Source organism: Cucumis melo, chromosome 1 (genome assembly GCF_025177605.1).
Source record: "Cucumis melo cultivar AY chromosome 1, USDA_Cmelo_AY_1.0, whole genome shotgun sequence".
Classification (NCBI taxonomy): domain Eukaryota; kingdom Viridiplantae; phylum Streptophyta; class Magnoliopsida; order Cucurbitales; family Cucurbitaceae; genus Cucumis; species Cucumis melo.
The window spans coordinates 11,446,350-11,471,715 of record NC_066857.1 but is presented as its reverse complement, the minus strand read 5'-3'; the positions used below and the strand labels follow the sequence as shown (position 1 = coordinate 11,471,715).

At 32.4% G+C, this 25,366-nt stretch overlaps 3 protein-coding genes across 7 annotated transcripts; 2 read left to right on the top strand and 1 right to left on the bottom strand.

The window, feature by feature from the left end:
* Nucleotides 1–1,206: 1,206 nt before the first annotated feature.
* Nucleotides 1,207–7,599, top strand: LOC103501233 (uncharacterized). Of its 2 annotated transcripts, none has more exons than XM_008464761.3 (6): nt 1,207–2,335; nt 2,884–2,978; nt 3,053–3,175; nt 4,140–4,955; nt 6,319–6,532; nt 6,650–7,599. In XM_008464761.3, the coding sequence occupies exons 1-6, from the start codon at nt 2,041–2,043 to the stop codon at nt 7,189–7,191; spliced, it is 2,085 nt and encodes a 694-aa protein (XP_008462983.1). In that variant the 5' UTR covers nt 1,207–2,040; the 3' UTR covers nt 7,192–7,599. The 2 variants fall into 2 exon arrangements, with proteins under 2 accessions (XP_008462983.1, XP_050935382.1); XM_051079425.1 differs by having other exon boundaries at nt 2,186–2,335; nt 3,067–3,175.
* Nucleotides 7,600–15,544: 7,945 nt separating this feature from the next.
* LOC103501278 (pectinesterase QRT1) lies at nt 15,545–19,458 on the top strand. Its single transcript, XM_008464817.3, has 5 exons — nt 15,545–15,897; nt 17,287–17,482; nt 17,581–17,784; nt 18,521–18,756; nt 19,079–19,458. Exons 1-5 carry the CDS (start codon nt 15,545–15,547, stop codon nt 19,224–19,226), a joined length of 1,137 nt encoding a protein of 378 aa, XP_008463039.1. The 3' UTR covers nt 19,227–19,458.
* On the bottom strand, nt 17,514–24,194 carry LOC103501234 (uncharacterized). 4 transcript variants are annotated; one of them, XM_051079416.1, is made up of 6 exons: nt 24,063–24,194; nt 23,783–23,938; nt 23,199–23,394; nt 21,569–22,288; nt 21,068–21,279; nt 17,514–18,646 (listed from the first exon to the last, which is right to left on the bottom strand). In XM_051079416.1, the coding sequence occupies exons 2-5, from the start codon at nt 23,935–23,937 to the stop codon at nt 21,088–21,090; spliced, it is 1,263 nt and encodes a 420-aa protein (XP_050935373.1). In that variant the 5' UTR covers nt 23,938; nt 24,063–24,194; the 3' UTR covers nt 17,514–18,646; nt 21,068–21,087. The 4 variants fall into 4 exon arrangements, with proteins under 4 accessions (XP_050935373.1, XP_050935371.1, XP_050935372.1 ...); XM_051079414.1 differs by lacking the exon at nt 17,514–18,646 and having other exon boundaries at nt 20,782–21,279; XM_051079415.1 differs by lacking the exon at nt 17,514–18,646 and having other exon boundaries at nt 20,782–21,279; nt 24,028–24,150.
* Nucleotides 24,195–25,366: the final 1,172 nt, after the last annotated feature.

Below are 25,366 nucleotides of genomic sequence, written 5' to 3'. Positions count from 1 at the left end.
TTATTTTTTATCTTCAGCTACTTCAAATTTCTTTAGCTCTTTCTTCTTCTATTTCTATTTTTATTCCACATTCGTCATTTCTTCATCTTCTTTTGGATAAATAAAATATAGATTTCTTCCAAGATTTTCTTTCTTCCAGTTTATACTTTTTTTTTCTTTCTTTCTTCATCTTCTCTTTCTTTCTTACAGCTCCTTTTCCAAAATATGAAGATTATTTAAATATTACTTTGATATGATCTAAACGAGTTTACATTTAAAGCACTTTGATATCAAGATCGTTTCTTTCTTACAGCTCCTCTTCCAAAATATCAAGATCGTTTAAATATCACCTTCTTCATCTTCATCTTCTCTTTCTTTCTTACAACTCCTCTTTCAAAATACCAAGATCGTTTAAATATTACTTTGATATGATCTAAACGAGTTTACATTTAAAGTATTTTTCCTACACTATCGTGTATCATTTCCAACACGAAGCATTTTTCCCATCGTTATTTTTAATGATGCGTATCATTTCCTACACGATTGCATATCATGATTATTTAGAAGAAGAATTATATGAAGTATTTTTCCATCGTTAAAAAGAACTACATGATCGCATATTATATTCTATATGATTGCGTATCATGATCATTTAAAAGTAGAATTACATGAAGCATTTTTTTTCCATTGTTAAAGAGAACTGTACGATCATGTATCATCTCCTACACGATTGTGTATTATCTCCTACACAATCGTGTATAATTTCCTACACACAATTGTGTATAATTTATGGCATGTGAGCTTTTTCTGTTTTCAAAATTATTCTAACTAGTGTATATATTTTTGTCCGTTTTGTTATATTTTTGAAAAAAATATTGTGTATGATTTATGGTACATGTGATCGTGTATAATTTTCTACACGATCGTGTATAATTCGCGTATCATGATCGTTTAGAAAAGGAATTACACGAAACATTTTTCCATCGTTAAGAGAACTACACGATTGTATATCATTTCCTATACGATCACTTAGAAGAAGAAGTGATTGTTTAATCATGAACTTATGGTGTCCGTGCTTTTTCTGTTTTCAAAATTATTTTAAATAGTGAATATATTTTTGTCCGTTTTGTTATATTTTTTTTTTAAAAAAAAAAAAAAACCTTTCCAATTTGTGTAGGAACAACAACAATGGCGGCCCATAGATCCAAAAGACCATGTTTCTCAGTTGTTGGACCCGACTCTTAGGATTTGGTCAGTATCATTACTTTTCTGCTGCGGTGCGGTGCTGTGCTGCCACTCCCCTCTTCTCCTTTCTTTCTCCCTCCCTCTCATCAATTCCTCTGAAACTTTCCTCCTTCCAATCTTTATGGCGTTTCTCCCCTCTTTCTCTTCTCATCTCTCATTCCCCTTTTCATATTTTCATTATCACGCTCATTAAACACTTGGGCAACTTTCAATTTTCCCATTCTTGCAATTCTTCCGTTTTTCAGCCTCAAATTTGGAGTTTTCCTCCTCGAAGCTTGGAGAGCTCCCTGCCTAAGTTCCATTGCAGATTTCTCTTTCTTTTTGCCCATTTAGTTCTCTGTGGAGGAGTCTGCGTCATTTGTCAAAAGGGTTTTTTCCGCTGGCTTGGTGTTTTCTTCAATTCTTTTGCAGGGGGATTGAAGAAACCTATTATTTGTGGGGACACACACTTCTTTTGTTCCTGCAACTGTTAGTTCAATAATTGGAATTTGTTGCTGGTCTTAGGGTTTATGGTCTTCTGTTATGATTTCCAGGGACATTTGTTTTAGGGGCTCAAAGCTTGTTGGATCGTGTACGTAGTTTTTCCCTTTTGACTTGAGATCTGGCAGTTTTAGCTGAGAATTTGTGGTCTTATGTATTTTGGGTAATCTTGATGGACTGGTGGTCAACATTCAGGAACAGGTTGATTTCATACAGTAGTTATTGGGATGAACGATACTGCGTCCATTGGCCGTTTTTATGGACTCCTGCCCATGTAATTAGCATTTAATTTTTGACTTGGATTCTTGTTGATTGTTGTATGAAATATTGGCCAAAATGATGGGACATGGTAACTGTTTTGTGGAGTGGAAGGAGCAATTTGTATCCCAAGAACGAGGAAACCGCGTGGTTCATTATTTTTTAAAGGATTCTGCTGGAGAGTCTATTCTTGCTGTTGTGGGGACTGAGAGGAGCGTCAGACACATGTTTTATGTTGTTGCCGATGAGTTCTTGCAAGCTCATGGGAAGGAAAGTTCTGTCCATGCTGGTTTCAAATGGAGATCGAGGAGGGAGGTTGTGGACTGGCTTACTTCCATGTTATCCAAGCAGCATTCTTCTGGGGATCATTCTGGTTTGTCTTGATTTTCTTTTCTTATCTTTTACTTCATTTCCATAGTTGGTTTTATGGTGAATTCTCGTTGTGTTGTACCGAATTTTCTAAAGTTAACACCTTTCTTTATCTCTCCACCTTTGTGAGAGCATTTGCGTATAAAATTCTTTAGTTGGCAACTCCATTTGACGTGAATCGTGATTTACATGATCTGTTATCAAGAACAATTGATAAAGTACCATATAGTGTGGTTGAGGCAAGCTGAGTTTCAACATAATCGCCTCAAGTCAATCATGGCATGGTTTTTCAATTTGCCACATACCATAGTTACTTTTTTTCTTGCCATGCTTAGGTAGAGTTGGGCAACAAGGTTCTGCGGTTATATGGCTACTTACATATTGCAAGCTTATATAATTTATAAATTATAGTTATTTATTCAAGTGTACTTCACTTCTATTAGGCGATACTCCTTGATTGCTTTGAGGGGATAAAGATACTTGTCACCTTCAAAAGCATTTTATGCTCTCTTGCATTGTTGGTATCAGCATCTTGACAGTTTTTTTATGCAGAACCTGGTAAATTTGATGCAATACAAACACTGGGGTCTCTTCAATTTTCACAAAGTGGAGTAGGTGTCCCGCAATCTGATGTACCAGATGATAAGGTAAATTCCTTCCCATCCATTACTTATATTCAAACAATTTTGGGAAATTATCCCTTAGTTTGATTTTGACTTAGGTTCGCCCATCAAGGAATTCCAAGGGACTTGCATCAGATATTGTATGGTCCGGTGCTGCATGGACTTGTGGTAAACGACTCAAGCATTACCCATCATTTAGCAGGAATGGAACTTCAATCATGGTAAGCATCTACTCTATACCTGGTGTTTTAAAAAGCCCTCACGCACCTAGGCTCAAGGTGCAGGTCTAGCGCCTTGCCTGCTCACAAAATAAGTGCGCCTTAGGCGCGCCTTTTGTGAAGCCCCAAGGCTCAAAGCCTTGGGCTTTTTCATGTTGTTTTTTAAATAGCAATAATTAAGGGTTTTCCTTCTTTATTAACTAAAAGAATCAAGTGTACAAAAAATCTTGTGGCTGAGGTTTTTTTTTTCATATTTCCTTTTCAACTATGCTTTCTCTTTTTAATGTAATATTTTTGTATGTAGTGTGCCTCACAAAAAAAAAGTTTCGGCTTTTTGGGGACCTTGCACCTAGGCTCCAGAGGGCCAGTGCGCCTTGGGCTTTTATAAACACGGATGGTTGATTAATCTGGTTTAAATTTCAGTATCCCTGTATATTATCCCATTTATGTGAGCAATGTTGTATCAATATTTTGTAATTTAATGTTTAAGAAATGCAAAAATGTGTATATCTTAAGTTTACTATGCTAGGCTAAGATAGTCATCGTAGCACCTATATCACGTGTATTATGGGATAAGGTGAAATTTGGTTTCTTGAAGTAGTTATTCTCTTACTCCTTGAGTAATTTCTTACTCGAAAATAAAGTGGTAGTAAAAGTTGGTACAACATGTTCCAGACTCTTGGATGTTTTTGGTATCAGGAAATTTGCACTATATCCAAGTTTAATCTCTTATGATGTTTCCTCTTCAAACTAATGGGGAGTTATTTTGAGAGAGCTATCGATATCTTCTTTGTGCATTTGTTCCATGATACCCTAAAATTGTGGTTTGATGGTCTATTAGATTATATCCTTGGTATTCGTGGTTTGATGGTCTATTAGATTATGTCCTTGATATTTGCATTATCTGCTTTTACCATCATTTTCCAATAATGATATTCTTCCTTTCCTACTTATCAATGCTATTCAGGTACATTCCTTTGTTTATGTCATGGCTAAGGGAGAAAACCACTATCTTGCTTACCTGGAAGACATGTACGAAGATAAGAGGTGCCAGAAAAAGGTGAAAGTGAGGTGGTTTCATCATAGTCAGGAGGTGAAAGGCGTGATCACATTACGAAATTCTCACCCGAAAGAGGTTTTCATCACACCATATGTGCAGGCCATTAGTGTTGAGTGTGTTGATGGTTCTGCGACAGTCTTAAATCGTGAACATTACGAAAAATGTATGAATGCCTTTCCTCATGATTCACTTTCCAAAGTTCATCTTTGCTATAGGCAGTTCAAAAGCAACCGGTTAAAACCCTTTGACCTGAGTAAATTGCGTGGCTATTTTGATCAGCCAGTCTTCTCTTGTTTGTGTCTCAATGGATTATCAAAATCTGAGCACATGTTTGATAACTTGACGGGGGAAGATGATGAAGATTTGGACCCAAAAAATAATGTTAGACCAAAAGTTAAAAGGATCAGAAATGCTAAAGGATGTGGGACATTTGAGTTTGAAAATGCAAAAGTTAGAAAATCTGGTAGTCGTCGACATATGCTGACTCATAAATCTTGTCAGAAGCATAGTTACAGCTTTTTAGGCAGTGGGTTCCTTTCACATAAACATGTTTTGAATGATAATGACCCAATGTATGAGGTCAATGAGAAGATAGAATTACTGTGTCAAGATAGTGGCATTCGAGGCTGCTGGTTCAGGTGTACAGTCTTGCATGCATCACCAAAACAAATTAGAGTACAATATGATGATTTGCAAGATGAGGATGGCTATGGCAACCTTGAGGTAGTGTTAAAAGAGTTACTCTTTTTATTTTGTTGAACTTTGACTCTTTTAAGAGGTGTTTGGGGCATTAGTTATTATAATCCTAGGTTGTTATACTTGGGTTGTTATAGTTTGTGTTTGGAGTGTAGATTTTTTTAGTTTTTGTTATAATAGTTTGTGTTTGAAGTTTAAACTATGTTAGTTTGAGAAGAAAATGGTAAATATTGTATAAAAGAATAAAGAAATGATGAATGTAAAATTGTAAAAATTATAGCAAATAGTAAATATTGTAATGGGGTTTTGGAATAGTGTTGATTGTAGTTAATCAGGGTCTACAAAATAGTATTTACGGTAATGAAGAGATGATTATTATGGTTTTAGATAGTTCTTGGTCCAAACATGTCTATTAAATGATATACAATTTAACTTGCCTTCACCTATCAGTAAACTTTTAGGTCAATTGGTGATTTAAGATGGTATCACTCTAGGTGGTCTAGGGAGGTTATGTGTTCAAGTCCTACGTTGTTATTTTCTCTCCACTGATTGGACCTTTCAATTATTTTAGTTTTATAAGTGAGGCGGAGTGTTAGTGATATATAGTTAAATTTACCTTCACCCATTGACTTAAGCTTTTGGACCAATTGATGATTTAAGATGGCATCAAGGTAGGTGGTCTAGGGAGGTTTTGTGTTTGAGTCTCTACATTGTTCTTTTCTCTCCATTTAAAGTTCATTTTCGCTTGTTTGATCGTCTTAACATTTTTAGTGCATTGTTAATTTAAGAATTCCCTAAAAAAAAATTAATTAAACCCAGAAGTAGGTATAGGAGGATCTATTCAATCCCATGTTGCCCTTGGGACTTTTCACAAGATTTATGATCAAAGTTTTATTCTACAATTAGAGCTTTTACATACAGGGGATGTTTGGGAGTGTTCTCAATTCTTATTGAAATGGTTAAAATCACCTCTTTTTTTTTATGTTCAAAATTACTCAGAAACATATCTTTGATTGTTCTAAATTAATGTAATTTTTGAATTTACACTTTTAAAGTTAATTTTTATGCCATTAGAAATGTTGAATCGTTGAAAGTAAGTTTTGGAGTGATTTGGAAAATGACAAAAGTGATTATTACCGTTTTAAAATCACTCCAAACGTGCTATAAGTCTATTGTTCCTAATTACCAGTTGATAGTTTGATCACAACCATCCAGGTTGTACAGCGTGCATACTGCTTTCCATATTTGGTTGACTTTTGTAGAATTGCAGACGGTCTCTGTTTTATTCAATTTTCAAGAGCATTTTAGGTTTAGCCTTACTGCTGTATTTCGTTTATAACAAGGAATTTTAAAGTGAAGTAAGTGAACTGACAAGTTTTTCCTCTTGTAGGAATGGGTTCCTGCTTGTAAAGTTGCTCTACCTGATAAGCTCGGCATGAGGCACCCTCATCGCCTAATTACAAGGCCAGCCCCACAAGAGCAAATCGAGCTAACCCTTGATATTGGTGTTGCGGTCGATGCGTGGTGGAGTGATGGCTGGTGGGAAGGGGTCGTTACTGGCCTAGATGATTCAGGCAAGGATAACGTGGATGTTTACTTTCCAGGTATTCTGATTATAAAAAAAAAGCATAAATGTGGTTCTTACCCTTTATCAATTTTATGCTAAATCTACATTTATTTTGTCATCCTTCTTCACGATGGAATTCCTTTGCTGTTAATAGGTGAAAGCTTATTATTGAACGTACACAAGACCAATCTTCGAATATCTAGAGATTGGTTTGAGGGCCGCTGGATTAATGTCGAGGCAAGACCATCTATACTTTCAACAATATGTGACATTAACAGAACAGATGATAAACATTCCAAGTCTGTTGCTCATGTCAAATCCAACAGTTTAGCTATGCCATGCATCGACGTTAATGCCGGGACTGATTTTAGTCAGATGAAGGAGGAAACACTCGAGGAAACTGCAATAGCTAGTCTTGAAAAGCTTCGTGAAGCAAACGATGAGCAGAAGCAAGTGTCATCAGAAGAAGATGAGCAGAGTGAGGATGATATGGCTGACACCAAAAACACGACTCATAATATGAAGAACAATAATGGGGAAAGTGATGATAATACTAGTAGTGGTAGTGAGGATGATAATGATGATAATAGCAATGGTGTGAAATCAGAAATGGATTCCATGGAAACTTCTGAACAGAACTGTAGAGAGGAAGAAGCAGAGGATATGGATATGGATATGGAAGGTGTAGATGAATAGTACAGTAGAGTTTATATAATATGAATAGTTGCAGTGTTTTGGTTTTTCTATCGAGCATTTGCAACTGCTGTGTTTATTCTAGGTTGTTGTAAATAGTTTGGTTGGTGTTTGGCGGTTAGTGGTGGTGGTGGTGGTGTATAAAGCTAACTTCTTAGAACAATTTCACTTGGTGTTGGTGCTATTCCTTAATATGTACAGAATTGAGGTCTGGTACCATATCAGTCGGCTGTGTTAAGTTGAGAGTAAGTAAGATCTTCCTCAACCTTGCTCTTAGTGATGTAGCAAAACTATTCTTCATGGACTACTTTGTCTAGGATTTCAAGGACATTTAATGTAAATTAATTCAAATGATACTATGTTAGTTAAATTAAAAGTTTAATCTTGAAAGTTTTTGGTTCCTGTTTTTAATCTCATGAGCTTTTGAAATGTCTTATTATCTTTCAGCCCAGATGTTTTTCTAGTCATATTCTAGATTAAAAACAAAAATGAAAGTTAGGGCCCAGCAAATTTTGAAGTTTCATTTGAAAATGGTAAATATAACAAACCAAGTTTTATAAATATAAAATACTAATTAGCAAAAAAAACGAAAATACCTTTAGGCCCTGATATATATATATATATATATATATATATTACATTTTATATTCTATTTTTTCTATTATATACAAAAATGTTTAAGTTTACTTCTTAATTATACAAATATTATAGGTGAATTACCTTTTTGTCTCCAACCTATAACCAATACCCATATTTTAAAATATTCTAAAGAAGGAATCTTAAAGGTTTACTTAATTTATGTGCCATTTTTGTTTTACCCACATTAGCTTTGATATAATTAAGGTTTACTTAATCTATAAGTTTTTTTTTTTTTTTTTAATACTCTCATATATATTTTTTCTAAAAGTAAATTTGATATATAATATGGTATATGTATTCATTCATTTGATATAATTGAGTATTTTTTATTTATATGTCCAACGTTAACTGAGTATATATATTTCATATTTTAGATTATAAGTGGTATATTTTAGAATATTTTAGGTATATTTAAAATAATAATGATTTTTTTTAAAAAAATTGTGAAATATAGGGTGGAAAGATGATTTTATATATAAAAATCTCAAACAAAAATCCCAAAACTCCAAAATTGAACTAATGCCAAAATCTAGGAAAACCATTCCAAAAAAGATTTTATTTTACCTTTGAACAAAATTTATCAAATCAAGTACAACAGGAAAAGATACATTAAACCTAAATAAATTTATCAAATCAAATAATACAGCTAAAAAATTACGAGTGTTCGAATAACAATCTTAAATTATATTGAATTAGGTTAGATTTTATTTTAGGTTGGATTAGGTTGAATTTTTTTAATGTATTTTTCAAATTAAGTTGAGTTTGGATCAACCTTTGGGTTGATCCAACCCGATTCAAATTTCTGATATTATTAAAATATTTATTTTAACTTATAAATATTATAATTAATACATATTACGAAGTTTGTAGTAGATATGATGAACTTTGATATTTAAAATTTAAGTTTGTAGACAAATATAAATATTTTAAGTTAATAAATAGTATAATTAAAAAAAAGAAAAGAAAACAAATAAATAACTCGACAACCCAATCTAATCCAAATTTTGAGGATTCTATTGGGTTAAAGATCTTATTGAGTTCAATTTCACCAACCTATTCCATTTATGCCATGAAAAATATATCTAAATTTACTAAATCAAATACAACTATAAAAATATATCTAAGTTTACCTTCTTTTTTGAATCTGACCACTACCAAATTAAATTATTTATTGCACAACAGAAAAATACATTGTAGAATCTCATAATCACGATTCCAACCAAAAGCAAAAGAAAAAAAAAATTGATTTGATTTAGCTACGGTTGAATGAAAAAATTTAGTAATCCATCATTTATATTGATATTTTATTTCAAAAATAGCATTCCTATGTTGCTAAGGTAGCAATTTTATCTATGGGTTTGGGCCTGACGGGTGAGACCAAGAATAAAATAATAATATAATGAGATAGTTGCAAATATAACAATTATATTCAAAATAATTAAATATATAGCAATATTTTTAAAAAATTGTTAATATAGCAAAATCTATCAAAATCTGCCAAAATCTATCACTGATAGACCATACAACAAATGTTGGTCTATCACTGATAAACCATAAAAGTCTATCAACGATAGAAGTCTATCACCGATAGACTCTGCTATATTTGCAATTTTTTTAAAATATTGCTACATACTTAATAATTATTCTAAAAATTGCTACATATTATAATTACCCTAATATAACATATTTTTGCTAAAACTATTTTTTTTTTAATTTTCAAAACGGTTTCTTATGTTATAGACGTTTTTGTAAATTAAATTTTTCAAAATCGAAACCGTTTCAAATTGAATGAAACAATTAGCTGTTTCCTTTTGTCATTAATTTTGAGCCTCTCTCCCTGCTCACTATATGAGCCTCATTCTTCTCTCGAAGATAGAACAAGCACAAAACAATTTCTTCCTCTCCAAAGTTCTCTCCCGTCTCTCTCCGCATACTATCCCTCTCTCGGCTAAAATTTCTTTCTTTCAGTATACCGAGCATAAGAGTGTCTAGTTGAGTGTTGGTATTCCGGCAGTGTCTAATTGAGTGTTGGTGTTCCAATCAATTTTCGGTGCAGTTCTGATTGACGAAACATGACTATTTTATCTTGGGGATGATGAAGTGATACAAATCTATTTGCACAAAAATGTAGAGAGAATTTTGGTGAAAATTGGAGTTGGATTGATGAATTGATGAGAAATTAGGGGGGGAAATACGTATTGAGGTTCAAAACCATGATCTGGAGCTCGCACGCGTGAAATTGAAGAAAAAATTCGTATATTTATTTTCAACGACACAATTTACCTCATCACACCCCTTTTTTTTATTTTTAACGACACAATATCTTGATTAGTAGTATCATTAAAATCCATTTTTCTAGTAGTGTAGAGTCGCGAAACATATTAAAGAAAGCGAGATCTGCAACTCAACATTCTAACTTGTTTTTATTTTGCAGTAGGCATTTTGACCAGACGATTTGATCATTATACGATTTGACCAGTAGGCAAGCTGACTAGAGAAGGCATTTTGTTCAGGCGAGATACAAGGCGAGAAAGCACACGTTCTGTCTAGGCATTTTGTTTAGGCGATATTCCTTCGAGGCATTCCAACATCTATAGATGAAAATTTTGTTTGAGGAAATTTATATTAATATTTCATTCCAAGTTGAGATTTGCTAATATTGCAATGTGGAAGCTTCTTTGTGTACGATGTAGTACCCATGCTTTTTAAAGGTGAAGAGATACAAATGTGGATTTGTTGGTATTTCCACACATGTCAAGGCATGGTATGGGGAGGAATAAAATATTAATATCATTTTTTATTAAATTTTTTACCATAACAAATGGTCAAAAGTTTTATTTTCAATTTAAACAAATCCGTCTAAGAAAGAAAAAACATTTGTTCATCTAATTTTTATTTGTTAAGGTGCAATGAGATTGTGACCTTTTAAGCATTAGGAAAGGCGTTGCGGTAACGTGGCCGTTGAGATGTTACAAACTCATAATCTATATATAGTCCTCGCACTACTCTTTTCGAACATATTAGAAAATACTCTTCTTGTAAAAAATTCTCCATCCTTTTTCTCTCTATTTTAGTTTCGAGCAAAATCATTCACGAGAGTTACTATCCCAATCAATTTTGGTGTTGCTTCGATCGAAATTTTGGTTTTTTTTATCCTGGGGGTCCTAGGCATTATCGAATTTGTTTACACTTAGCGAAGTTGCGAAACATCTTAAAGAGAGTTCGATCAGTGACTCAATATTTCTATTCACTAGTTTCTGTTTTGTAGTTTTTGGACTCATACCCTAGGCATTGTACTCTAGGTAATGAGATCCGAGCGTCCATTTCCATGCATTCATTTGGACGTATTTTACACTAGGCATTCAGTTCACCGCGAATTTTCGAATCAGGCATTTTGTCCAGGCATCCAATTTATGACGCCTAAAACTATTTTTTTAGGTGTCCTATTCCTAATGCCTAACTCCAGCTTCCAAAGCATTTAAAATATGATTGCACTAAAGAAACATACCTAGAATGTAAATATTGTAGATGTAACAATCCCAACAAAAAAAAGAAAGAAGAGAAAGAGATTAACTTCCTTTCGAATCTAACAATTACCAAATTAAAATATAATTGCACTGAATAATAATCACAATCTCACAAAAAGAAAGGAAGAAAAAAAAATCAAATGATTATAGTATAACTTAACTTACAATTTCTTAGAACTTTTTCATCATAGTCATTCCCAAATTACAGTCAAGAAAAATTGGAAAAAAGAATTTGTATCGAAATTTCTAGTATTTATAGTCGGATCAAAGAATCCGTGAAAACCCCATTTAAGATGAGTATAGTGACTTGAATTAAAAGGAAATTTTATTTTAGAAGTTAGTTAATGGTTAATATATTTCAAATGTCATAAAAGGTGCGTCATTGTAGGAGTGTATGTTTGGAGCGTCATGGAAATTTAAATATTAAAAGGAAGGAAGATTGTCAAAAATACGAGCTTGGCAACAAGAAGGAATGGGCATGTCAAGACAAGAACTTTTTGTTGATATTAAGTAGGAGGTGGGGCGCATGCAAGGCACCTAAGACATGTCTAGGATAGGCTAGGAGAGGGTGTCAAGACCATGAAGTGCAAGCATGAGGTAGGGTGTTAGGTGTCAACCTTAAATCATGCAACCCCTTCTATTACTAGGAAATTTTGAAGAAGAAGAGCATCATATCCACTCGTGATACTTTCTTGTTTCCTCTTGCAAAACCTCTTAAATTGAGTTTAATTTTGAAGGTGAGGCTACTGGATTGAAAAGAGTTTAGGAGAAAGGTCAACATTGGAGTTGAAGCACCAAAGGTCATTTATGGGCAGTTTTGAACCGTGTTCACTTTTTGGAGGCTACATCATACATCTCAAGGAGTTTTAAGCTGAAATTTGGATGTAAGATACATAAAACATTTCTAAGAAACTTTGTATAAGGAAGTTTTGTTATTTGAGTTCTAGATTTTAATTTCTTAAGTTCCAAAGTCAAGTTATGATTCTAGTCGAAAAATCCAACTTCTGGACATTATATTGCACTGGGTGGCCGAGCGTCGGGGTGGGGCTGCGCATGAAGAGCGTGGTGGTGCCTTAGGTGTGTCATGCGCTTGGCACCAGTGCACGCGACACCATGTGTGCACGGCACAAGCCTATCGCCCATGCTTGCACACTAATCAGACATTTTAGGCATTTTTGCGTGTTTTTGCCATTTTTGCTTGAAGTTTTGGTATTTTCTGGTTATTAGGGATTAATTGGAGTACAAATACCCTATTTTCAGGAAAAGTAAATTTTGATAGAATTTTCGAGCTAAGGAAGGAATCATCACGTGAGTGAGTAAAATTGGATTTGAAATGTTACTTAATACCATGATTTAAAGTATACACACATTAACTCGTGAGTACTTTACTCTGAATGATTTCTAAGGAAATTTACAAGCTTGATTGCTTTTAAAAGCTTTCTTAAATGTTTATGGTTTCCAAGCTAAGGTATAAGCTTATTTAGAAGTTTTCATGGAATTATGTCAGTACTATATAATTACCTTTGAATATGCACATATGATTCCCAATTTGATTACTGATGTGAAGGAGCTTTATAGAGGGGCCTAAGGTGATTAACATCAGTGAATGCTTTGTTGCCTATAGAAAAAGGGTTCAATAATATGTGACCTACGTTACAAATATATAGTAGGAGGCTGGTATAATATGATAAAATGCTATGGATGTTTAGGGGATCTTATGAAACGTTTCTAAAAGTTTTACTATACTATGTTTTTTCAATGATTTCTTATGTTTGAAGCTAAAACATCGAGCATAACTATTTGGAAACTATGGTTTGAAAATATCACTCATTGGACATTTTAAGCTTATTCTTTCAAAATGTTCTCACTTTTCAAGTAAGGATCATGTTGCCCTGAGCTGAGCTTATTGCTACCATGTCGACCAGTCTCTTAGAAGAAATTACAAGTTATTATAGATAAGTAATATTGTGGCGAGTGAAGGTTGTATAGAGAATTGTATAGAAATATAGACGGTCATGTAACAATCAACCACGAAAATTAATTATTTTTTCCTCTACTCAATCACAGCCTCAATCACAATTGTCAAATCTACAACATTTACTTCATGGAATAAGATTGTTCTAGTTGGTCAAGATTCATGATTTTTCATCCACCAATATTATTAAAATTTACAATATTCACTTCATGAAATGAGATTGTTCTAGTTGGTTAAGATTCATGATTTTTCATCTACCATTTTTAAAATTTACAACATTCCCTTTATGAAATGAGATTATTCCAGTTGGTTAAGATTCATGATTTTTCATCCACCATTATTAAATTTTACAACATCTATTTCAAAAAATGTTAATTCTTTAATTGATTGACATTCATGGTTTTTCAATCAATCACTAGTTATATCATTTAGCCGCAAGAAGTACATTAGATAAGTGCATGACATTTCTAAAAATATTTCTCTCAATATTGTTACTACAAAAGCATATTTGAAACGTACAAAAATTCTTCTTTAGCATATTGATTTAAAATTTTGGAGCTTCAAGTGCATCGACTTATAACGAACTTTAAGAAGAATAGTTGCTTTCTGATTATCATATTTTTATGGTATCTTGGTATATTTTTACTTCAAGTAGTCATGGTAAGTAATTACTGATATTAGTATCAAATTTTAGAAATTATAATTATTTTGTAATATTTTTCAAGATAACACTATTATATAATATAGTAATATTATATTAGAAATTTAATATATACTAAACATGCAAAATAAAATTTATTAATTAAAAGATGAAAAAAACTGACATACCTCCAGGACTTATCCTTAGTGGAGAAAACGATAAGAGTTTGTGTTGATAATGTGTTGTAAAAATAAACACAACTAAACATAGATATTGAGAAAATATAATATATAAAAAATGAAATTAAATTAAAATAAACTAAGAAAATAAGAAATTATCCATTTATCTCCGATTTCATTGGAATCTTTAACAATTCGTGTGTCTTATAAAACCCACCAAACGTTGATATAAGTAATTGGGCAATAAATAGTTATTTAATGAAGCATTAAAGTATTTGAATTTTGCAAATAAAACTTGAGGTGATAATTATTTGAACTACTATATACTTTGGTTTGTACACAATTTGAAAAAAGAAAAAAAAAAAGTGTTACTAAAGCAGACATTTTCACAAATTTTCTTCTTATACACATAACTATCAACCCCAAACGTAAAAGAATTTGAATGTTAATAGCTGTACTAGAAATATATATTAATTAAAGAGAGAAGAAGGAAAAAAAAAAAAAACCTTCACTCCTCTCCATAATTATTGAAACGAAAACTCACTAAAACTCAAAACTATTAAATTAAAAAAAAATGGTCTCTTTTTATCTCTTTCTAACGTAAAAGAATTATTGTTAATTTAAATGCATTAAAGAAATTAGTTCCATAATTATTGAACTTAACACTAACTCAAAGACAAAACTAAAAATTAAAAAAATAAAAAACCGTCTATTTCCCATAATTATTATTATTATGAAAAGAGGAACTCAAAATCTTAAACGAAAATACATATAGTTTTCTTTAATCTCTCCCGGTAATCTCTCTATTTCTTTAAAAATTTAATAATTATAATAAAAAAGAAATATATTATAATGGTTACGTATCTTCTCCATTTAATTTGTTAAATTAGGATCCTGTTTAAATATTTGGATCAGTTGTTTCTCATAATTAAAGTAGGATTCACACACACACAAAGTAGTGGGTTCGTGGGGAAGTTTATTTAAAACTCCCAAATCCATTCATTACTCAAATTTAAACCCCTCCAAACCCTTTTATTTCTTCTTCTTTCCCATGCAAAGACAATTTTCATCAAAACAACAATTACTCTCCAAACCCTTCTCTTCATTCTTTATTTAAACGTAACACCCCCTTTTTTTCATAAATTACATTCCCATTCAAAGATCCTTTCGTATTTTTCCTTCCTTTATTTATTTTCCACCCCCTCCGATCCCAAAGAAAAAGAAAAACCCTTTAAAATTCATGAACATTATTTAACTCTCCATCTCACTCGTAATTAAATCAAATTTTTAACTCCTCTCTTCCACACCCTTTTAACTCCTTCCACCTTTCACTTTAATATCACCATTAAAAATCGAAGCTTTTTTGAGCATTCATCGTATTTTTTTCATCATGATGATGAGGAACTTCTTGTGTTTCCTATGTAACAATAATAAGAATAACAACAATAATGGAGGGTTTTTCCCTTCCATCATTATTGTTCTGAGTTTCCTTCTGTTGTGTGTGGTCTCTGGAGAGAGCAGCGGTAGGGGTCGTGGTGGCGGTGTGATCAGTTGGGATGATTTGCGTGTGGATGTTTGGCTGCGGCAGAGGATGAGCTCCGGCGAGGGGTTGGGAAGGAATGGGACTAGAATAATTGTGGTGGATAAAAATTGCTCCGGCGACTCCACCACGGTGCAAGGGGCGGTGGATATGGTTCCTCATAATAACAAACAGAGAGTTAAGATTTACATTCTTCCTGGCATTTACAGGTTCGTGTTGTATATATAATTATATATATCATCATTTTTGCCCTTTTTTAATTTCTTTTATTGGTAGAAATCACATATGCAAAGATCAAAGTTAAATTTATTGTGTACATTATCACATATCATCTTTAAATATTAGATATTAATTAATTTGTTGTTTTTCTTTTTTCTTTTTCTTTTTTTTTTTAAAAAAAAAAACTACCCATGATGTATTTTTTGTTTTGTTTGGAAAATACATATAAAGTTAGATTATTATACTTAAAACTTTATATAGATACTTTAAAATAATCTTTTGAACTTTTTTAACAAAAGTAAAAAATTGAAAAATATATATAGAGCAGTGATACCTAAAACGAGAATTTAGATTTTCACACTATTTTAGGGTTGTTATCCCAACGTTACAAGTCTCAATTTTTGTCTAAAAATCTTTTGGAAATATTTACCATAAAAATAAAATAAAATAATTAACCCTAACAGTTTTAAATTATTAAGGATTATGTATATGATCATTAGAGGTTGTTTTCTTTTAATATTACATTGAAGGTAGCCTTTAAAGATTGAAGTATATTATAAGGACATTAATTATGTATACTTTAGGCATTAATAAAAGTAAAGTTAAATTATAAAAAATAAAAAAAATAAAACACATATGATTAAAGTAAATGCGTTAGAAATCACTTGTAAAATTAATGCATTGTTATTTCAGATAAATAAATAAATTGGTTGTTGAAGCTAGAAATCGTCGAAAAGGTTATATTTGCTAAAATTTAACTCCTTTTTTTTTTTTTTTTTTTTTTTTGAGATAAACAATAAACAGAAATAAAACAATTATTTGTAAATGTTGTTTGTTTATTTATTTGTTTTGAGAAGAGATGAGGTTAATTAGGTTTCTTTTTCGAAAGATGAATTTAGGTTATATTTAAGAAAAAAAAATCTCTTAATTTTGATAAGTTGATGAGTTATAAATTCTGAATAAATCAATGGATCAAATTTAGTTTAGATCACTTTTTGAATTTGATGATGTTTTGGATTGCGGATAATCATTTATATTAATTATAATAAAATAAAAATGTCAACTTCTAAAATGCTAATCTTTATAGGTAAATTTTATCAAAATGTATGAGATTATGATGTTTTGAATTACTTTTCCAAAATATAATAATAATTCTAACAAAAGTGTGTGAACTCCATATTTGGAAGGTTAAACGGTAGATTTGGTTCATTTACTTGTATGGTTTAGAATTAGAATTTAATTTATATCATAGGAAACTATATATTTATAAGGGCTTTATCAAATAATAAGAACTAAAGTCTAACTTGATCTTGCTTGAGATCACTAGGCATTTTGATATATTTTTATTTGGTTAGAGAATTAATTTTTTCATCGTGTAGAGAGAAGCTATACATACCCATCACAAAGCCATATATTTCCTTGATCGGAAACAAGAATAGAGTTACAGAAACTGTTATTACATGGAACGACAAAGCATCAGACAAAAATATCAACGGAGTCGAGCTCGGGACGTATAAAACAGCAACAGTTGCAATCGATTCGGATTACTTTTGTGCCACAGGAATCACATTTGAGGTTAGCACCAAAAAGAAACAATATAACCATAGGGAGAGTATAAACATTTAGAATAAGAATAGTAGTAATAACAATAATAGAAATGTTGATATTTGTAGAATACAAATGTGGCAAAGCCAGGAGATAAAGGAAGACAAGGTGTAGCATTGAGAATAACAGGAGATAAAGCAGTGTTTTATAGAGTGAAATTCTTGGGAGGACAAGATACACTTCTCGATGATTTGGGCACACATTATTTCTATCAATGTCACATTCGAGGAAGTGTTGACTTCATTTTTGGTACTGCTAGATCACTCTATGAGGTACCCTCTTTTAACACTTTCAAAAATATCTTCTTACTTCTATTATTGTTTAGTCTAAACTTCTAAATTGTTATAAATTAATCTATTTGAACACTTTACTACATTACATTTTAAAATTGCCCATGCATTTTATAATTATGTATAAACTTTTTAGATGAGACTAGATTTGATGTATAGATAATACTCAAATGAAATCTTAACTGTGAGTCTAAATTGATTTAGATCGGTACAATTATGAACATTCAAGATTTAAATTGAAATAGTATAGCAAAATCAAATTTTTAAGATTGAAACAAATTTAGCAAAATTTTATACGATAATAAATCCATATAGATATTTTTTACTTAAAATCTGGGTCTATTTCTAATAGAAAATAAAATTTTGCCAACTTTGTTAATATTTTTTACAGTTTTGTTATTTAAAATAATTTCCATTATAATTGATTTTTTCTTTTTTCTTTTTTCCTTTTTCCGTTTAACCAACCAAAATTCTCCTGTGTTTTAATATATCCTAAATCAAGACTCCTAGTATATCATAGCAGAGAGCTGATATGACAGTGGTTGGGAGTACCCAAGACGATCTGTGAAACTTAAATATATCATAGGAAGACTCCTAAAATTATACTGATCGAATTGAATCTAAGTTCTAAGGTGGTCAAATTGACTAGTATAACCTTTTATCTTTTAATCTTTGCAACCTCTTCATCTGATATTGATCTTCTCTCTTGAAAACCCAGCAATGTGTAATAACTTCTACAGCAGAGAGCTATGGAGCAATAGCAGCGCATCATCGAGCCTCACCAGACGATGACACCGGTTTCTCCTTCGTCCGCTGTGTAATTAATGGAAGTGGCAAAGTATACCTGGGAAGAGCGTGGGGGAACTACTCAAGAACAATATATTCTAACTGTTACATTGAAGATGTAATCAATCCATTAGGATGGAGTGACTGGAATGACCCTTCAAGACAAAGGTAAAACTCAAAAGCCAACCCCACCCCCAAGACAAAAAGTACACTCCCGAATTTGGCAGACTTTTTTCAGTGCCCCACTCCGATTTTCATAAAAACCCGGATGTGTTTTACCAAATACCTGACTTTTTGGATACCATCAAAACTGGAATTGATGGTACTCCAAAAAAACCTTACAGGTATTTCGTCAATGTACACACCCAGGGTTTACCCTTGGAAAAAGTTATCAAATCTAGGAGTGCATATTTACACATACGTCCTATGAGATTAATAGTCTTGAATCAAGCTAATCTAATACAAGTTTTTTCAAATGTTATGTACACAGGACAGTAGTTTTTGGGCAATATAATTGCAGGGGCAGTGGAGCTAACACTAAAGATTGGGTGCCATGGGCAAAGACTTTCAGCTACGAGGAAGTGAGACCTTTTGTAGATAGAAAATACATCAAAGGAGAACAGTGGCTTAACTTATGAGTTAACAAGAAGAAATAACAACTTCTGACACTTCAAAACTTACACTTCTTTCTTCCTTCTCAAATACAATTACATCAACACCATAGAGTATCTACAAACTAGCGTCTACGTTTAGAGCATTTCATAATTCTTTCAAATGGTTGTGTCTACTTTTCTTGTTTACAAATTTTCTTAAACGCATGAATTGAATTATTTGATAGATTGATTGCAAAGAGATCCATTTACGATAAAACTAAAATGAAAAAAAAGCGTGGCCAATCTTATGGCTTTGTGGTTTTTCAATGTTCCAGTGATCAAAATAACAACATTTTAAGGAGTATATGATCGTACATATAACTATGACTAGCATGCACACACACATTATATCAACTTTTTCTTTAATTTTCTGTTTGAGGATATAAGCTATAAAAACCATGCTCAAGTTGCCAAGATGACTAGTTAATTTAATATAAGTTTAAATCCTATTTTAGTTCTTGAACTTTGGATCTTGTTCTATTTTAACCGTCTATTATAGCTCTTGAACTTTTAAATGTGTTTATTTTAATATCTAATATTAAGATTATGTAACTCTTTAACAATGAAATATGTTCAAGGATGAAATTGCATCTAGCATGTGTTGAGAAGTAAAATGTCAACAACCAAATGGGTCAAAATATTGAACAACCAAAATCATAATCTTAAATGCAAAATGACTTTTAAGTTCTCCTATAGAAATTGCTTTACTACCATTGTTTTTTATTTCCATGAGTGTTTCAATTTATGTCACCTCGACTAATCTAAGGGGCAACTTGCATACAACATTTGGCTGTCAAGAAAACTAGTAGTAAATTAATTCTTAGATAGGTGGCCACCATGAATTGAACCCATGACTTTTCTTAGTTATTGAGGCTTTACCACCTATTCCTAGTTGAAATCTAAGATTTTTTAGCATAGCTAACATATTTGGCAACTTAGGTATCCAAAAATCCAAGTTATCTTATTCCTCTATTTAAGAGTTAACATAATCTTAATACAAGCGACCATAATAAGCATTTTTTAAAAGTTCAGGGACTAGAATAGACATTTTTTAAAGTTTAGAAACTAAAATAGAACAAAATTCAAAGTTCAGGGACCAAAATACGATTTAAACAATAATCTACTTTCTAAAACAATAAAAAATGTACTAAGTTTTCAAATAATGAGTAAATTATTTTTTGAAAATATAAAAAATAGATTAAATAATTTTGGTCGCAATACTTTAAGTTTATTCTTTTTTAGTCTTTTGTAATTTCAAAGAAAAAAAGAAAAAAGGAAATTTAGTCCATCAAAAGTTGTATTTTAATCAAATTGGTTAAATAATTACAATAGTTTTTATGCAATATAATTTAAATATGTTACCATGAGTTTATAGTCAAAATGCTTAATAGATAACAAAACGTTTTTTGAAAAATCAAAAAGAAAAAATATATAGAAGTCCAAAATTTAAGGTTTATTAAAAATGTAGAGACTAAAATTTTGCATTTGAAATTACACGCACCAAAACTTAACAAGTCTTAAAAGTATAGGGACAATAATATTTTAACCTGAACCAAAGAAATAAAGAAACTTCACTGCATCATGAGAACAATTTACATAAGTATGTGCAAGTGTTTCAACATTTCAAAAAAAGCATGCTTGAAGAAATGGCTAGTCTCTAGAAATTAAAATGACAGAAGCCTCCCAAATTTCAAAAGGCGATGCAGCTTAATTTTTTTTTAGCAATCAGCTAACTTATCATGAAGTTTAGAAGCCTTACAAGGATATATCAGAAGCCTAATTTTGTTAGCAATCAGTTAACTTATCATGAAGTTCAGAAGCCTTACAAGGATAGATCAGAAGCCTCTCAAGTACCGAGATTTGGTCCTCGAGTTGAAACTGGCTGGCCATGAGAATATCTCCATTGACCACATGCTGTGCATTTCTCCAACTTCACACTGTTTTCTAAGGTGCAGAATTTACATGACCAGAATTTGTATCTGGTATCAGAATCTTTTGGCTTTTGCGAGAAACAGAGCTCACATATTGGAGCTAGCGGCTGCAGAACAATGAACATTGGAACGGGAAAAAAAACAGTGAGAAGCTTGGCAGGATGATAATAATAACATGCCCAAAACCATATTTCAAAGTAAAACTGTACGAACTTAAGGGTAAATATGAATTTGATTAATTGAGGAAAGTTTCCACATACATTTTTATATGTAGAAATGTTAAGTTAAATAAAAGGACCAATCTATGTGCTAGTTAGTTTCTGCGATCCTACTGCTGCACATGTACTAAAAGATGATGGGTTCATATAGTAATAAATATTCGAATACAACACATACTGGATTTAGTAAGGTGCAATTTCCACACTCCCACATGGAAAGTTCTCCAGGATGAATAGTTCCATCATGTCTTGGCATCAAATTAGAGGATGAACAGGACAAATCTATTGAGCTAGCCTCTGCAGAAGATTGAGGAAATGAAATTCTATCTGGCAGTTTATGGCGCTTATTTGATTCAGCACGATAGTTAGCAGAGGAACCAGGGATTGCATCATCTTTGGATAAATCAACAAAATCAGATATCAGATGACCATTGGAAGACTTGTTAGAACTCCTTTCTGACTCACGACTTCTTTTCTGGTGTAATGCGTCCACACCCTTACTTAAATTGTTAGAACTCCTTAGAACTCCTTTGGAGGAATGTGCTACTTCTGATGGAAAATGAGGGCAACAATCCTCATCCACAGGGCAACAATCCTCATCCACAGGCATTCCTTGAAATGAAGCACACCAAATATCATCCTGAAGCCTCCTTTCTGCAGCCATTGCAGCTGCTTGTACAGGACTTAGTGCAACCATGATGTTGCTATCACCACCAAGCCGGTTAGGCCCAGACGGAAGTAGAGATGCCAAACGTCTTCTTCCTTCTGCAGCAGCTAAGGAAGATTTGCGGAGGGAAGAAAGAGGGGGTTGGCGCACATTACCACCCAAACGCCTTCCTGGGAGATCAAATCCCTGTGCTGTACCACTAATTCCCTTAGCGATCAACTCCTCACATTCCTTCATTCACAAAAACCATCAAATTTGATGTATGATAAAAGGCAACATCCAATAAAAACGAAAATATCCAATACAATAGAAAAAGACAAATAGAGGGTTATGTTGAAGAATGTTCTCTTCAAGGAAACATATGCACATGAGTTATAAATGAATTTAGTCATTAAAACTAAAACATGATGAACAGTTATGAAATGCAGAGAACTAAAAGCAGCAAAATGTGGTCTAAGTACACAATTGGATGAGCCCCCTCCTTGCAGCACTTCATAATAAATATCAAGAAGACAGTACCACTTCTTTAATCTCTGATATAGACCAATTGTCTTAACCATGATTATGTCTATCTGTTGGCATGCAATAGGACTATAATACGAGCCAACCAGAAACCTTACTTATGGCAGGATGAACTTATACCAAGAGGATGAATGTCTACAAAGCACAAATATGGATACGAGACACTGATACAACACAACACGTACACAACAAAGTCATGTTTACTAAAATGTACATTTTTAAAAATATATATCATTTGTATACCATAAGAAATTTCAAAGCAAATAGTTGATGCATTTATATGCTTAAAAGATTAGTTTGATGTATTTGTATTTCACACTCAAACATTATTAACATCAACATATATGTTCCTTTTTAGTCTACTCAACAAGTGTTCTATGCATGTCTGATACATGTTGTCCTAAGAAGTGTTCAATAAGTATCCAACAAGTGTCAATGTGTCCAACACGTGCTAGGCATGGGCACACTAGAATGTACGTTCTTAGGTGAATGTAAACGAAAGGTTGCAAATAAGAGAACCATAATCCTACGACAACACATGAATATCATTCTTTGTGTCTTTTTCAGATATTTACTACAAAATCATATTGAACAAGAAAAAAAAACATAAATGATACACCTTTCTAAGCTCATCCCAAAGCTTGTAGAAATTTGCATTGTGAGGACCATGAAGATTATGGCAAAGCTCGTGTAGCATTGTATCCAAAACTTGATTGAAGGGGAAGAAATCTCCATCCCTATTTGGCCTTCGAAGCCTCAACTTCACATGAATTCCACGTCCTACATTTAACCCCAAAAGTGCTGGATTTTTAGGGCTGCAAATTTATCGACAAACATAATGCACAACAGTGAGAAATTCATTACTTCCCTTTCTAATCATAAGACTAAAAAAGCACAGGGATAAACCAAGAATAAATATTTGGGCAGTTTGACTTGGTTAAACAAATTTCTCCTTTCATCATTCCTTGCATTAGAAAACTAAATGATATGAGAAATGATATCTTAAGTTTTTCATTTCAAACAACCATCAAGAATAATGCCAAAAATGAATGGATATAGAATCCAAGAGAAAATCCGACAACAAAAACTAAAACCTGCCATTATAAGCAACAAGAAACAACGTGATGGGAACTTCAGACCAAAAAAATGAAGGAAAAAAAAAAGAAGAAGAAGAAAGTAGAGTGCCTTTTAAGTAACATTTACCAAAACTCCGAAAGAACCTTGACTCGCCATTTATGTTTACGCATAATGGGTTGAACTTGTTTGGCAATTCTCTCGAGAATGTCCTTTGCTTCTTTCTCTCCGGCCTTCTTCAGGGCTTTAATTTCCCAAACTTTGTTAAGATCGCGGACATCCATGCTAAGAGAGGAGAGGAGATATATTTGAAATGGAAATAAGTTAATTGAAAGAATGTTTGAAGCAGATTAGGGATTATTTAGAAATCGAACCGGCATTGAAATCTGGAAGAAGAGATACATTCTACCTTGATCGAGAGTTGGCGGGAGTTTTGAGTTCGTTTGAGGGCAAGAAACTCTGATGAGGAGAGGCCAGGTCGGGAAACGCTTCTCTCAAAACTAAGGGAGGAGTTTCGACGTTTTTATTTATTTATTTATTTATTTATTTATTTTGTATTGTTATTATTTGTTACCACATAATGGACATTTGGTTGTTCATGTTTGTAATGGATGTGTTATGTGTATTTGGTTCTAAAGTTTAATGTGATTCAAAGTTCTTACACCATTAGTTTACTAATAAAAGATGAGCTAAGTAGTATTATTTTAGTTTTATTTTCATAATAATGTGGCATCTCTCCTCTTTGTCTTCTCCAACCTCTTTTCTAACCCTCCTCCTCCTAACCTTTTTCACCAACATCGTAATTGAGACCATATGGGAGGGATTTATTTATGTCATAGAGATAAGGTGGTTTGTGGTGTTGAATTAGTGGAAAGAGAACCGCTTTTCTTTTGAGAATTTTTATTTCTATATCAGATTGAGTTCGAAATTGTTGGAAATGCGATGAAAGTCCTACATTAGTTATGATAATTGATTCCACATTGGCCAGATAAGAGAATTATCATGTATATATATACAAATGAAAAAAACTATCTCCATAGTAAGAGACCTTAAAGTCATGAGGGCATATGTCCAAAATGGACAATGTCATACACCATTGTTGAGATATTGGAGGGGTCACCATGATCCAAATTGGACTTATGGATTCCTATGGTAAAAAATGAAGGAGATGGTGATGCACGATGACAACTTCTTTGGTCTTTCTCGGTCGATATCACTCTGAAATTTATACTTAATTTGATAGCCTACAATTTGTGTACATGTAGGAAATCCTAAGAGAAGATGGTAAAAATAATGGAGATAGTATAACACAACTAGAATACTCTAACATAATTGGTGGTTTAATGTACATTATTAGTTGTACATGTTCTGATGTAGCATATGTTGTTAGCAAGTTAAAGTCGTTATATAAGCAATCCAAGTCAAGTTCAGTAGAAAGCTATATTGATAATTTTAGGATACTTAATGGACACTACAAATTATAGCTAACACTATACTCGATATCCTATTATATTTGAAGGTTATAGTGATGCCAACTAGATAGTGAGCACTAAAGACTTCAAATCTACAAGTGGTTACATTTTCACTCTTAAAGGTGGGGTTGCATCTTGAAAATCTACCAAACAAACATGTATAGCAAGATTCACAATAGAATATGAATCTATAGCTTTGGATATGACTAGAGAATAAGCAAAATGACTTCAAATTTTTTTG

Coding starts and splice junctions, on each gene's coding strand:
- LOC103501233 (XM_008464761.3), top strand. CDS start 2,041: ATGATGGGACATGGTAACTGTTTTGTGGAGTGGAAGGAGCAATTTGTA. Junction 2,979..3,052: donor CTGATGTACCAGATGATAAG/GTAAATTCCTTC, acceptor ATTTTGACTTAG/GTTCGCCCATCAAGGAATTC. Junction 6,533..6,649: donor CGTGGATGTTTACTTTCCAG/GTATTCTGATTA, acceptor TGCTGTTAATAG/GTGAAAGCTTATTATTGAAC.
- LOC103501278 (XM_008464817.3), top strand. CDS start 15,545: ATGAGGAACTTCTTGTGTTTCCTATGTAACAATAATAAGAATAACAAC. Junction 15,898..17,286: donor ATTCTTCCTGGCATTTACAG/GTTCGTGTTGTA, acceptor TTCATCGTGTAG/AGAGAAGCTATACATACCCA. Junction 18,757..19,078: donor AATGACCCTTCAAGACAAAG/GTAAAACTCAAA, acceptor TTATGTACACAG/GACAGTAGTTTTTGGGCAAT.
- LOC103501234 (XM_051079416.1), bottom strand. CDS start 23,937: ATGGATGTCCGCGATCTTAACAAAGTTTGGGAAATTAAAGCCCTGAAG. Junction 23,395..23,782: donor AAGGTTCTTTCGGAGTTTTG/GTAAATGTTACT, acceptor ATAAATTTGCAG/CCCTAAAAATCCAGCACTTT. Junction 22,289..23,198: donor TTTGGGATGAGCTTAGAAAG/GTGTATCATTTA, acceptor TTGTGAATGAAG/GAATGTGAGGAGTTGATCGC.